General features: G+C 38.8%; 1 protein-coding gene across 2 annotated transcripts in view; it reads left to right on the top strand.

The window, feature by feature from the left end:
* AP1M2 (adaptor related protein complex 1 subunit mu 2) overlaps nucleotides 1-15,306 on the top strand; it is a 70,698-nt gene that overhangs the window by 28,217 nt on the left and 27,175 nt on the right. For both annotated transcript variants that reach the window (XM_070935283.1, XM_070935285.1), the window contains exons 4-7: nucleotides 675-805; nucleotides 1,812-1,959; nucleotides 13,576-13,702; nucleotides 14,220-14,362. In XM_070935283.1, the coding sequence (XP_070791384.1) occupies nucleotides 675-805; nucleotides 1,812-1,959; nucleotides 13,576-13,702; nucleotides 14,220-14,362 (549 nt within the window). The remainder of the gene's footprint in view (nucleotides 1-674; nucleotides 806-1,811; nucleotides 1,960-13,575; nucleotides 13,703-14,219; nucleotides 14,363-15,306) is intronic.

Genomic DNA, 15,306 nt, shown 5'->3' with positions numbered 1-15,306 from the left:
AGGAGCCTATAACTAAAGCGGTTTATCATTCAAAACAATTCTGTTTTTCTTTCAGCAACCTTCATTCTAATAAGAATTTTCAGTTTTCTTTCACATCTCCACGTAATTTATTTACTTCTAATACAAAAGCATAGCAGAATACCCTATACATAGAGAAGCAGGCATAGTGGAGTTGGAACACTCAATTTGGTGGACATTCTGAATAAGAAGATATCTTAACAGAAGTTTGGAGAATATTTATTTATTTATTTATTTATTTATTTATTTATTTATTTATTTATTTAATTCGGCTTATATGCTGCCCTGTCTCCCAATGGACTCAGGGCTGCTCACAATAATAAAAACACAAGCCACAATACAAAATAAAATCTAAAATCTAAAAAAATTAAAATTTAACCCTTAAACCCCCCCCATCAGACCAGGTCAAGTGATTTAAAAAGCCAATATTGCAGGACCTAAGGCTAGGTTGAAGGGAGGTTACTTCATCCAACTTCATACGTAGCCTCTTTTATAGTCTCCTCCCTGCCTCTGTGAATAGTTTAACCTGAATCCCTTACCTGTTGTCTTTTCCGAGTTCCATATGTGTACAAAACTGGATATTCCAAAAGAGACACTTGACCCAGGGTAATAATGTCTTCAATTCTTTAGTATGAAATCCATTCTCTCCTTGTTAGGTTTTTTCTGAATACTTCAAGGAGCTGGAGGAAGAGAGCATCCGTGACAATTTTGTCATTGTGTATGAGCTACTGGATGAGCTGATGGACTTTGGGTTTCCTCAGACGACAGATAGTAAAATTTTGCAGGAGTAAGTAATCTGTTTACTTGTTCTTCCAGGATCTGTATCTGTTTTTCTGCTGCTGTTCAGGATTTTAAAAACAAAATGTTGCAGTGAAACAAAATTCCAAGATGCATAAAATGTTAGGTTTTTAGTTTAGATATTCATACTTACATTTTTCAAAGATCACAGAAAGGGACTCTTACATGACATCTGCCAGACTTTCAAATTTAAAATTAGTTTTATCCTGGAGGCAAACTTTTTCTCATCACTATCTTTTTTGGGTTTCTACACTCTAGCTTTGCCAATTGTTCCACTTAGGTCAGTGTTTCTCAACCTTGGGAACTTTAAGATGTGTGGACTTCAACTCCCAGAATTCCCCAGCCACCATAATAAAAAAACACATCGTTATTGCTTTTAACTTTCCTTATGGTCCTAAATGCATGTTGTGCGCTAAGCTTTCTAATTGTCTTTCTGTAGATATTAATGACTTATTGGTATCCTGGGTGATTATGCCCTATTCCATTTCCTGTAACTCTGAGTTCAGTCAAAACTCCCTATGCATCCACAATAATGTCTGCTTTGTTTTGTTATCGTTGGGGTGGAACATTATGAAATTGAACTTCTGGTATCTTATTTTCAATAAGTTTCCAATCTTCCTATTCTTCTTTTGATTTAATTCATTCCCATTTCTGTCCATGGGGTCCCATCTTCTGTTAAATTTGCCTTTCTTGAAAACTTAACATGCATGTATAACTAGATTCTGTTTTTGAATGTGAACCTTTAAATTTTTTGTCAAATATACAGGTATATCTCAGCATTATAAATAGGAAGGATTCAGAGAGAGATCATTCTTAGTCCTACTAATAAGAAGGACTTCTTGCATTGGAAAATACATGTGCCAGCACACCCTTCCCCTCCCTGCCCTGAAATGCTGTTGATATTTTAATGCTACTCTAGACAGCAGAATGTATCTGAGACAAGCTATACTGTAGTAGGATGTTTGATCAGGAAGAATTATTTCACTGCATCATAGGTACATCACTCAGCAGGGCAACAAACTGGAGATAGCTAAATCCCAGGTTCCAGCCACTGTCACCAATGCAGTCTCTTGGAGATCGGAGGGGCTTAAATACAAGAAGAATGAGGTCTTCATTGATGTCATTGAATCTGTTAACCTGTTGGTGAGTCAGACTTCAATTATTTGTGGTAGAAGATTATATAAATGAGTTTTTTAGATGCTTCAACATGATTGTAACAGGTTTAGGAAGCTATTTTAATGTGTGTAAGATACAAAAATAGTGAACATTGAGTTTATGCCCTGAACATGGTGGCATATTTAAACACTGAGGATATATTCATTACACTTTTTCAAGTACCTCAACTATCTTTAGTAAATAATGTAAAATTTGTGTTCCTCGATGCGCACACTCATTCTTCTGTTGGTCTGTCTAATGTATGTTGATGGGCAGGAAGCACACGGGATTTCGTATATGCCTTGATCTTCTAATTCTATTTTGTCTTTGGGGTTTCTCAGAATGGACGATATCTTTCTGTCTGTGCAAAATATGGTTTTGATGTTGTGTTTATGTAGTACTTTGCTAATTTTATCTGTTGTTCCCCTTATATAGGGCAAGATGGCTTTCCCATTGTTTTGTTCCTCTTGTTGTTTTTTATTCTGTCTTGGTGTTGTATGTTTGATCATATTGATGACTTTATTTCTACAGAACTGTTAACAAACCAAAATTATGGCTCAGATACGTTGATGACACCTTTGTGATCTGGCCACATGGAAGAGATAAATTGGAAAACTTCTTAGTATATTTGAACAGTCTCCATCCCAAAATAAAGTTCACCATGGAGATAGAATCAGAAAACCAGTTACCTTTCCTCGATGTATTAATTTATAAAAAATCTGATGGCACCTTAGGACATACCATCTATCAAAAGAAGACACATACGAACCGCTATCTCAACGCCAAATCACACCACCATCCAGCACAAATAAACTCTGTTGCCAAAACATTAACCGCAAGAACTAAACGTCTGTCTGATGAAGCACATTTACAAACAGAATTATATACAGTAACTAATGTACTGACATCAAATGGGTTCTGTAGAAATAAAGTCATCAATATGATCAAACATACAACACCAAGACAGAATAAAAAACAACAAGAGGAACAAAACAATGGGAAAGCCATCTTGCCCTATATAAGGGGAACAACAGATAAAATTAGCAAAGTACTACATAAACACAACATCAAAACCATATTTTGCACAGATAGAAAGATATCGTCCATTCTGAGAAACCCCAAAGACAAAATAGAATACATACATACATACATACATTTCTAGATCTATATAGGTCTCCCACCTAGCAGGAAGAGCTTGCTGGCTGCTAGAAAGGAAATAAGCTCAGAATTGAGTGGATGTGATTCTACTGAGCTGGGGCTGCAGAAAAACCTTGGTTACGTAGGGAAAATATATATACTACATATTCCTTTTACCCTTTAACATGTTTTATCATATTCATAAATATATACAATTTTCAATTTAACATACTTTCTATATAGTCTTTATGCATTAATTTTACATCTAGTTTCTAGCAAGTGATACCACATATTCCAACTTTCGTAATACTCTGTTTCCTCTCTATCTTTTAACTCCATAGTTAATTTATCCATTTCTGCACAATCGAGCACTTTTTTTATTATCATTGCATTTGATGGCATATTTTCCTGTTTCCAATTCTGGGTAAATGTAATTCTTGCTACTGTTGTAATATGAAGTATAATATATTGAATCTTTTTACTTATATTTCCTTTTATAATACCCAATAAAAACAACTCTGGCTTCATCTCAATTTTTTGTTCTGTAATTTCTTCTAACCATTTTTTGATTTTCATCCAATAGTTCTGGGTTTTTGGGCAAGTCCTCCACATGTGATAGAATATCCCTTGCTCCAGTGGTCCCCAACCTTTTTATCGCCGCGGCCCGCTGAGCGCGCGCAGGGGTGGGGGCACGGCCCAGGAGCTTTTGCGCACGGCCCATTGCGCACGGCCCAGGAGCCTTTGCGCTGCAGCGTTCATGTCCCCCGGCCGCTGCGCGGCCCGGTGCCAGGTACTCCACGGCCCGGCACCGGTCCGTGGACCGGGGGTTGGGGACCACTGCCTTGCTCGTGGTTGCATCTCCAACAATTTGGCACTCTTTTGGGGTACATTTTGGCCAGCCTTGCCGGTGGTAAATGCCAAGGATAAAACATTTTATAGATGTTTTCCTTATATGATGCCAACATCGTTAATTTATAGTTTTTCTCCCATATTTTTTCCCAATGTTCCAAATCATATCCGAAATTTTTGGCCCATGTTATCATCATCTCTTTTACTGTTTTCTTCTCCATTTTAAATTTTAAAAGACAATTGTAAGTTTTAGATATCATTTTTTCCTCTGTCCCTAATATTTTGTCCAGTTCTTGTTGTTCTCTTTGGAAGCCGTAATTTTGTAAATCTTTTTTATATCTTGTTTGAATTTGTAAATATGGCCACCAATCTATTTCTAGTCCTTGAGATTTTAAGTCTTGATTAGATTTTAATATTCCTTGTCCATCCAATAGCTCATTATATGTCACCACCTTATTCCAGTCTAAGACTTTGGGGTATATGATGGTTACCATGGTTGATAACCAACTCAGGATTTTTATATATTGATTTCTCTTTATTTTCCCCCATACGTCTAGTAGTGCGTCTCTTACCTGATGTCTCTGAAAATATGTTTGAGATTTATTTTTCCCCTCCTAGATGAACGCATGCAAGCCAAGCTGTAGATCGTGGCCTTCTATTGTTAGTATCCTCTTATTTTTAAGAGTTATCCACTCCTTAAACCATGTTACAACTACCACTTGATGATAAAGTTCCCAATCTGAGAGTCCAAAATCTCCCTTGCTCCTACTATCTTGTAAGAGTTTAAGTTTTTAAGTTTTATTTGAGCTTTCCATCCTTTCTAAGGTAGGTAAATTGAGGACCCAGTTTGTGGGGGCAATAAGCTGACTTTGTATAAAATATATACAAAAGTATGAAGGCTATTGCTTAACGCACTGTAAGCCGCCCTGAGTCTCCGGAAAAGGGCGGCATATAAATCAAATTAAAAAAAAAATCTACAAAAAAAATTTCCCAGGTTTTATTGGTACTATTTTTTTTTTATTTGATTTATATGCCGCCCTTCTCCGGAGACTTAGGATGGCTTACAATGTGCTAAGCAATAGCCTTCATCATTTTGTATATTTATACAAAGTCAGCTTATTGCCCCCACAACTGGGTCCTCAATTTACCTACCTTAGAAAGGATGGAAGGCTGAGTCAACCTTGAGCCTGGCGAGATTCGAACCTGCAGTAATCGCAGGCAACTGGTCTTAATGACAGGGTGCTTTAGACCACTGTACTACCAAGGCTCCTATTTGAAATAAAGATAAGATTTTAGGTAAAATAGTCATCTTTATTGTTGCAGTTCTTCCAATTAATGATAACTGTAGTTTTGCCGAATTTTCCAAATCCTTTTGAATTTGTTGTAACAATTTTGTGTAATTGTCCTCTTTTATCGAAGAGCATTTTGCTGTCAACCAAATTCCGAGATATTTTACTTTCTTTACTATTTGAATTCCCAATTTCCCTTCCAATTTCTCATTTTGATTATGTGTAAGATTTTTTGTTAATATCTTTGTTTTCTCTTTGTTTATTTTTAATCCTGCTACTTTACCAAAATCCTCTATTTCCTGTTTCTAACGGTTCTTCTATGAAAAAGACCAGGTCATCTGCAAACGCCTGCATTTTATATTCTTCTTCTTTAATTCTTAGTCCTTTTATTTCCTGTTTCTGTCTTATCTGTGTTAGCAACACTTCTAATGATAAGATAAAAAGTAGGGGACATCCTTGTCTAACCCTTTTATTTATATTAATTTTCTCTATTAGGTCCCCATTTACTATTATTTTAGCAGTTTGATCGGAGTATATTGCCTTAATCATTCCTACAAATTTTTCTCCAAAGTTCATACTAATTAATTGGGTAATGAGGAACATCCAAGTTAGATTGTCAAAAGTTTTTTGTGCATCCACAAAAATTAATGCTATCTGTTTTTCAGGGTGAGCTTCATAATATTCTAATATGTTCATGACCATTCTTATGTTATTTCTTGTCTTTATGGGAGGAACCCGTTTTGGTTGGGGATCATTTCATTCAATATTTTTTTAAGTCTTTCTGCTATGATTGTAGCAAATATTTAATAGTCGGCATTTAACAATGAAGTTGGTCTATAATTTTTAAACTGTTTGGTATTGGTATCTTCTTTGCGAATTAGTGTTATAAATGACTCAGTCCATGAATTTGGTAATTTAGTTCGTTCTAACACTTCATTATACAATTCTAGCATTATTCCCTCCATTGGCTCCTGAAGTTTTTTGTATAGCTCTGCCAGAATCCCATCTGGTCCTGGTGTTTTATTAATTAATTAATTAATTTATATACCACCCTACTCCCGAAGGACTCAGGGCGGTGAACAGCCAAAAGATAAAATACACATAGTACGAACGTTAAAAAACCATTGAAAAATACATTAAATACTTTGGCCCAGAACAAATTTAAAACACCCCAATTTATAAAACAAATTTAAAAGCAATAAAAAGGGAGGTTAGGCCAGACCGGCCTGCTGGAATAAGAATGTTTTGAGGGCACGGCGGAAAGTGCGCAAATCCGGGATCATCTGTATCTCCGGGGGGAGCTCATTCCAGATGGCAGGTGCCCCCACAGAGATGGCTCTCCCCCTGGGGGCCGCCAGCCAACATTGTTTGACCGACAGCACCCTGAGAAGACTCTCTCTACGGGAGCGTACTGGTTGGTGAGAGGCTACTGGTGGCAAAAGGCGGTCTCGTAGGTACCCCGGTCCTAAGCATGGAGCGCTCTAAAGGTGGTAACCAAAACCTTGAAGCGCACCCGGAAGACCACCGGGAGCCAGTGCAGCTCGCGCAGGAGGGGAGTCACATGGGAGCGCCACGTCGCTTCCGTAACCACCCGCGCGGCTGCATTCTGGACCAGCTGGAGCCTCCAGGTGCTCCTCAAGGGGAGCCCCATGTAGAGACCATTGCAGTAGTCTAGGCGGGAAGTGACGAGGGCATGAGTGACTGTATGTAACGAGTCCCGATCCAGAAAGGGACGCAACTGGCGGATCAGGCGAACCTGATAAAAAGTCCTCCCGGCCACAGCCATCAAATGCTCTTCTAAAGACAGCCGTGAGTCCAGGAAGACACCCAAGTTGCGAACCTTCTCCATGGGGGCCAACGACTCGCCCCCAATAGTCAGTGATGGCACCAACTGATTATATCGGGACGTCGGAAACCACAGCCACTCGGTCTTAGATGGGTTGAACCTGAGTCTGTTTCTCCCCATCCAGATCCGTACAGCCTCCAGGCACTGGGACATCACTTCAAGGGCATCATTGGGGTGATCTGGGGTGGAGATGTCCAGCTGAGTGTCATCAGCGTACTGATGGTACTTCACCCCGAAACCACAGATGATCTCACCCAGCGGCTTCACATAAATGTTGTACAGAAGGGGCGAGAGGACTGACCCCTGTGGCACCCCACATACAAGGGGCCTCGGGGTCGACCTCTGCCCCCCTGTCAACACAGACTGTGACCTGTCGGAGAGAAAGGAGAAGAACCACCACAACACAGTGCCTCCCATTCCTAACTCTTCCAACCAGTGCAGCATGATACCATGGTCGATGGTATCAAAAGCCACTGAGAGGTCTAATAGGATCAGGACAGAGGAGCAACCCCTGTCCCGAGCCCTCCAGAGATCATCAACCAATGCGACCAATGCCATTTCCGTGCTGTATCCAGGCCTGAAGCCCGACTGGAACGGATCTAGATAAGCCGATTCATCCAGGTACTGAGGAAGCTGTCGCGCTACCACACTCTCAACAACCTTCGCAACAAAGCGAAGGTTGGAGACTGGATGATAATTAGCCAACACTGCCGGGTCCAGGGAAGGCTTCTTGAGGAGAGGCCTCACCGCCGCCTCCTTCAAGGTGGCAGGGAAGACACCCTCACTCAAGGAAGCATTAATAATCCCCTGGAGCCAGCCTCGTGTAACCTCCCGGGAGGCCAGCACCAACCAGGAGGGACACGGGTCCAATAAACATGTGGCCGTGCTCAGTCTGCCCAGTATCCTGTCCACGTCTTCGGGAGTCACAGGATCAAACTCTTCCCAGATAATATTCTCAAGACCTGCCTCCATCATCCCTCCTGAATCTACCTAGTCAGAGTCCAGGTGTTCCCGAATCTGATTATATTGAATAATATGAATATTATTTTTTTGTTTCTTGATTGCCTCCTTCATCTCCATTAGAGTTATCATTTAGCATTTTCCTAGTTTCCTCCGGTATTTTCGGCAGGTCCCTCATTTCTACATATTGCTCAATGCTTTCTTCTGGAATATCCTCCTGACTATATAATTTATTAAAGAAATTCTGAATAATACTTCCCCCCACCCTCTGATTGATAATCGAGATTCCTGTCATCATCCTGTAATTGTTCTATTAATTTTTTTGTTCTTTCTTTCTTAAGTTTATATGACAACTATCTTCCTGGTTTGTTTGCGTATTCAAAAAAGTTTTATTTTATTGTTTTAAGGTTGCGCATCATTTCTTCTTGTAATGCTAAATTAAGTTTATGCTTCACTAAATCTCTTTCTTCTTTGATTTTATTATTTTGTGGTTCTTTTTGCAATGCACATTCCAATTCTTTAACTTTTTCCTGAAGCGTCTTTTGTTGTTTTTTTCTTTTTCTTTTTTCTTCTCACCATATAGGCCAGTGATGGCTAACCCTTTTGACATCACGTGCCAGGAGTGGGGGGCGGAGGAGGTTTGTGTGTGTGCCCACACCCATAATTCTATGTGCCCCGCCCTGCACATGTGCATGCAATCCCCCTCCCCCCAGCTCCTGACACGTGATGGCCTGGTAGGCATGTTTTTCTTTCTCACCTGGCTCCAGATCCTCTCTATGCATCTGGGGAGGGCGAAAACAGCCTTCCCCACCCCCTCGGAGGCCCTTCGGAGGCCTGAAACGGCCCATTTCCCAACTCTGGTTGGACAGGAAGTGACTTTTTCGCTGTCCCCAGCCTCCACCACCACATTGAAATCACCTATTATGCATAAATTATCCCATTCTAACTGTATTATTTTCTGATGTAGTTTGTGATAAAATTTCTTCTGGTTTGTGTTTGGCGCGTATATTACCATTAAGAGCATTTGTTTTTGAGTTGTTGTCTCTACTATCTTGTTCTTCTCCAATTATATAGTGGTCGTAGAACTCTTGTGCCTTGTCCAAGGTATCTATTCAGAATTTATTGTCTTGCCACATAATTAACATACCCCCAGGTATGAGCCATCTGAATAGTACTTTGTATTAGTTGTGAAGATAGAAAGTGATAGTTCCTTCTTTGTTCACTTACTCTTCTTCGTGCTTGCTTCAAGGTTAGAATTTCTTTCTCCTTATAGATTAATGGTTCATCTCTTGTCTTACTGTAAACCTCGTCTCTAACACTTGCTCTGGGAGAGGAAAGCTATGGCAAATCTAGACAGCGTAATAAAAAGCAGAGACATCACCCTTCCAACCAAAGTGCATATAGTCAAGGCTATGGTTTTCCCAGTGGCAAAGAATTGAGGCCTTTGAACTATGGTGCTGGAGAAGACTCCTGCGAGTCCCTTGGACTGCAAGGCGATCAAACAAGTCAGTCCTAGAGGAGATCAACCCTGACTTTTCCTTAGAAGGTCAGATCCTGAAGATGAAACTGAAATACTTTGGCCACTTAATGAGAAGGAAGGACTCACTGGAGAAGAGCCTAATGCTGGGAAAGATTGAGGGCAAAAGAAGAAGGGGACGACAAAGAATGAGGTGGCTGGATGGAGTCACTGAAGCAGTAGGCGTGAGATTAAATGGACTCCAGAGGATGGTAGAGGACAAGAAGGTCAGGAGGAACGTTGTCCATGGGGTCGCGATGGGTTGGACATGACTTTGCAACTAACAGGAACAACAAAGGCAGTTTGTGGCAACATGCGTAATTGGTATGAATCCTGTATGCTTCATCTATATTGTTTTGAATTTTTTGCACACTTATCTACAATGGATAGGCTAGTAGTTCTGCCATCAGTTTTGGGAGATCTTCCTCTTTGCTTTCTACTATATTTTGAAATCTTAGGAAAAATGCTGATTTCTCCAATTCCAAGTGTATTATTGCCTCCTCCAGATTTCTATTTACTGCCATCAATTTAGCTTCTGTCTCCTCCAATTTCTTCTCCATTTGTTATGTTCTAGCTTCTGCTGTCTTTATCTTCTGTTCATTTCTAGCTATCATCTCCTGTATTGTACCAATTTTATAGTCTAAATTGCGGATGTCTTCTTTCACTTCACCCATTTTGTTCTTCATGGTTTCTTGTGATTGTCTCTTGCATCTTCATCCTTGTTTCTTGAATCATCATCAGCGTCGACTGGATACTTTGTAGATTCAATGAAAAACCTGATGTCACGATGGCGCAGAGCAAGCAAATGGGGCTTCGTTTAGTTTGCTCAAATTTTCACATTTTTGAGGCCCATAGGGCGATGTTGGCTCTTGGAGGGAACAATGGTACAGAGGGGATACCTTGGAGTTGGTGGTGAGAGGTGTGATCTCCCGAAATAACAAGAGGAAGCCCTCAGATCAGGCGCAAAAGAAATTGGCCTTCATGGCAGATCCAGAGGCGTGATGACCTGACTATTCGAATGGAGTAGGAAGAAAAAAAGCAGCCTGAAATATGGGTGAGGAGGGACAAAAAAGTGACTGAGATTGGAAAGACTCTCAGTGACTTTGAGTAAATGTATCACATCAGCTGCTGAGTGACTCTCTGAGAAGGTGGAAAAGCAGCGATTTAGCAGTGGGAGTGGAGACAAGGCAGTGAACGATATCCAAAAAGACTGATTGCATGGAAGGTGTGAAGGAAAAGCTTTGAAGGGGCATCTTTTGAAGAGTTTTAATGATAAACGACAAGCTTGGACCAGGATTGGGATAAAATACGAGGATTGGAACGAGAAAGCTGGCTGGAGAAATAACAGTGACTGGGCTAAATAGAAGGGAGACATCTTGGATTAAAGAGACAGTTACCAAATTTGGCATTAACAGAGATGGACTTTTTCGGTGGTGACTGTACATCCAGGAACTCTAGAAGAGACTTTCTTAAGACATAAACTGAAAATGGACTATATTTATTAACAGTAAACCTAGAAGGAAGATAAGTGAATAGTGGTTATATATACTTGATATTTATGGTTACATTTATATCTAACTATTTATATCCATCCATATATTAAACTGATACGAATTTTATATTATTGGAGCTATTTTTACTCTATTGTACTGTTATATTTATGTATATTCAATAGTATATACAGGATTAGATGAAGATCTTGATATATTTATAGTTTTATATATGTAATATAGAGAATCAATTTAAGGAAATTCTAAATATATTTGATGAATATCCATAACAGATTGTGTAGAAATATATGAACCTACTTACGAACTATTAATTAATTAAATGTTTAGAGACTAACAACACAATCATAGAACTATAGATATCTTCCAGATAAATCTTTGATTCTTTATGTCATTTAAAATCCTATAATTTATAAGATTCAAAGTAGAATGAATCTTATAATGAATCTGTTTGTAGAATACCTCTACATTTAAATTATTGCTATTTACTCCTTTAGAATAAATAGATTTAGAACGAGAAAGTAGATCAGTGATGGAGATAAAAGAAGTGGAAACAAATTAAATAAGTGTAATTACTATATTATGGTATTGTGGAAACATTTTTTAAAAATGTTAAAAATGATGAGTATGACGGCAACGGTCATGAAAATAGGGAAAAAAAACAACTTTGATGACAGGCTCTCCATTGGGACAGCACTCAGTGGAAAGTATGCTGGGCAGTGAGAAATCAGGCTTCCAATATTCTTTACAGCAATTATAAGTACAATTTAATCTCTCTAAATTTACAGTACATAATGATACTCTTCTTTCTATAATTTCTATGTCTAATCTTCAAAGCCATAAATCACAAGTTCATTTTTTTCATTGGTTGACTGACAAATCACATTAAACATGTAGTCCTCAATATCTACATGGAAGGAAGGAAGCAGTGGAGTATCCCAAGGTTCTATTTTAGGCCCAATACTCTTCAAAATCTTCATAAATGATTTAAATGAGGGAATAAAAGGGGAACTCATCAAATTTGCAAATGACACTAAGCTGGAAGGAATAGGCTCAAGATCCAAATGGACAGAGTTGAACATTGGACCCTGTCCAACAAAATGAAATTCAGTGTAGAGAAAAGTAAGGTCTTACACTTAGGCAAGAAAAACCAAACATACAGGTTGTAAGGATTGCCTCTCCTCCTAACTTAAGAAAATGTAAACTCTTGAAATGAAGTATTTCAGAGGGAACCTTTTATTAAGCAGAAGTGACAGCAATGGATTCAAAGCAGTGTCTGAATACTTAGGCAAGACAAGTAGAGTTAAAGCAGTAGAGACCCTTCCCTTTAGCCAGATGCAAATTTAGCCAATCCACAGGTGTGAAGATGTTATTTTACCAGCTGCCCTGAGAACCGGATAAGCATACATTCCCATGGCTATCTTCCATTGGCTATCAAATGAAACATTGCACATGGCCATCCCTCCTATACTTCCCCAAGAGGTGAGAAGATCTCAGGGTGCTTTGGCACCAGGATGCAAGTTACAAAATACCAGGCAATATTAATGAATTAAATCCAAAGCCCCCCTTTCTCCCAATTGAATGGCAGTATTACTTTTAGGGATCTGACACAGGTATAGATTAGGTAAAACTTGGCTCAATAGCATTAGCTGAGAGAGGGATCTTGGAGTCCTAGTGGACAATCAAATATGAGCTAGCAGTGTGCAGCCACTGCCAAAAAAGCCAATTAACAGAGGGATAGAATCAAGATCATGTGAAGTACTAGTATACCTTAATAAAGCTTTACTAAGAAAACATCTGGAAAACTGCATCCAGTTTTGGTCACCAGATTATAAAAAAGATGTTGAGACTTTGGAAAGAGAGGGGCAACAAACATTATTAGAAGCCTGGAGGCTAAAACATAAAAAGAATAGTTGCAGGAATTCTGTATGTCTGATCTAGTGAAAAGAAAGACTAGGGTGACATGATAGCAGTGTTCCAATATTTGAAGGGCTGCCATAAAGAAGAAGAGTCTATTTTCCAAAACACCAGAAAGCAAGACAAGAAACAATGGTTGGAAACTAATCAAGGAGAGAAGCAACCCAGAACTAAGAAGAAATTTACTAATATTGAGAACAATTAATCAGACTTGCCTTCAGACATGGGTTCTCCATCACTGGATAGAATTGGACAATCAGCCACAGCCATGTGGGACAATTCACCATGGCCAACTTGTCACAGGACAACTAATCACATGACAATTTAACAATTCAGTTTAATTTTTTAAAATAAATATAAAATTATTTTACTTGATATCATTCATATTTCATTTTATCATTATTACTCCACCTTTTGAGTCTCCTAGCATTACCCACTCTGATTTAATGGTGGTGAAGTTTTTGTTTCCATGTTTTGTTGGGAACTTCAGCATGACAATGTTCAAGAGGAGGAGCCATATTTCCTCATGGAGAAAAGTGTGGAGAGTGAATGGAGGACCTCAGACCCTACTTTGTCTTTCAGGTTAATGCCAATGGGAGTGTCCTGCTGAGTGAGATAGTGGGTTCCATTAAACTGAAGGTGTTCCTTTCTGGTATGCCAGAGCTACGCCTGGGCCTCAATGACAGGGTCCTTTTTGAGCTCACAGGACGTAAGTAAATCATAGTGTAATGACATGTGCATTTGGGGAGAAATGGACATAATAGGTGAGTCTCAAATTTGAGTCTCATATCAATAATGTCTTTGCACTTCCATATCCATCTATGGAATGTGTCAGATTGGTTATAAAGTTAGGAGAAAGAGCAAGTCTGCAATTTTGTTTTGAGAATGTCTATAAAAGTCCATACATTTTGGTTTAATTTCAATAGACTATCCTATAATTTTTAATTGGAATTTTGTATTGTTAAATTTTATTTAGTTTTTAGTTTTTAGTTTTCCCCTCTGCAAAGTTGTTCATAACTTTATATGTTTCTTTTGCAGCATATTCATAGGATTTGATTATCAGAAAGTAGGGCTCATTATTTTTCTTTTCTTTTGTGAAACTTCGTTTTTATTGAAGACCTAAAGTTTTGTGAAGCTTCCAACCAAAAACAGGCAATTGTTTCTTAATACATCTAGTGCTGAAAGTGTGCCAGAGATTATATATATTCTATATTTCTGACTTTCAGGTGGAAAAAATAAGTCTGTAGAACTCGAGGATGTCAAGTTCCACCAGTGTGTGCGACTATCACGTTTTGACAATGATCGTACTATTTCCTTCATTCCACCTGATGGAGATTTTGAGCTTATGTCATATCGCCTGAGTACACAGGTAGATCTTTGAAGTGTTCCTGGAAATGGAACAGAGAAAAAAAATATCCTGGGATTTTACTCAGAAGCATGATCTCATGTACCATCTTCCCTCTGCTGAGATAGGTATCCCTCCCTTGCTTGTGGATTCACCAAGATAACACCTAAACTTTGCTAATGATTGATGTCCAAGTGTGGCAGTTGCCTATTTATAAAATAGTAGAAATTGCTGTGGAAGGGAGGTTTTATTTTGGTAAGGAGAGAACAACAGAAAATATGTCCAGATAATTAATGGTTTCCTTTTTCTTTGCCAATCAGAAACCTATCTATTGAGATATCTAAAAAAATTTACAAGCATGATAAATGCCTAGTAATGGCTGTATATAGTGTCAGGGCTCTTTGCACCAACAAGCCAGCCATGCATATAACTCATGCAGCCAGTCCAAAAAGAGTCATATGGTTTAATGCAAAGTATGAAGTCAGTGTTACACAAGATAATTAGATATGCTCTAGGATAGAATCCCAGCACTTTTTTCTTCTTCTGAGCATTTCCCCAGCAAAATAAAATTAAATAAAATATGTTGTCTGGTGCTGCAGTAATTAGAATGCAGCATTGTGGGCACAGCCCACAGCCTGGCGTTTGATCCTGATGGGGCTCAAGGTTGACTCAGCCTTTCATCCTTCTGAGATTGGTAACATGAGGACCTAGATTGTTGGGGGCAATATGCTTATATTGTAAGCTGCTCAGAGAGTGCTGTAAAGCACTGTGGGGAGGTACTGTATATACAGTAAATCTAAGAGCTATTGCTAAATAGAATACAATACTTTTCAGCTAAAGATAGCCGTGCAGTTTTGCCGCCCAGGACTATCTCTCCTTATCAGTTCTTAAAATAGTATTGATCACATTTTTGCACCTGACAAGTAAATTAGCCATTCTTTTATGATTTTACTTAAACATATTTCTAT

This window comes from Pituophis catenifer, unplaced genomic scaffold, assembly GCF_029215685.1.
Source record: "Pituophis catenifer annectens isolate HBS135680 unplaced genomic scaffold, rPitCat1.0.hap2 SCAF_2, whole genome shotgun sequence".
NCBI classification, from domain to species: domain Eukaryota; kingdom Metazoa; phylum Chordata; class Lepidosauria; order Squamata; family Colubridae; genus Pituophis; species Pituophis catenifer.
This window is presented reverse-complemented; position numbering and strand designations above follow the sequence as displayed.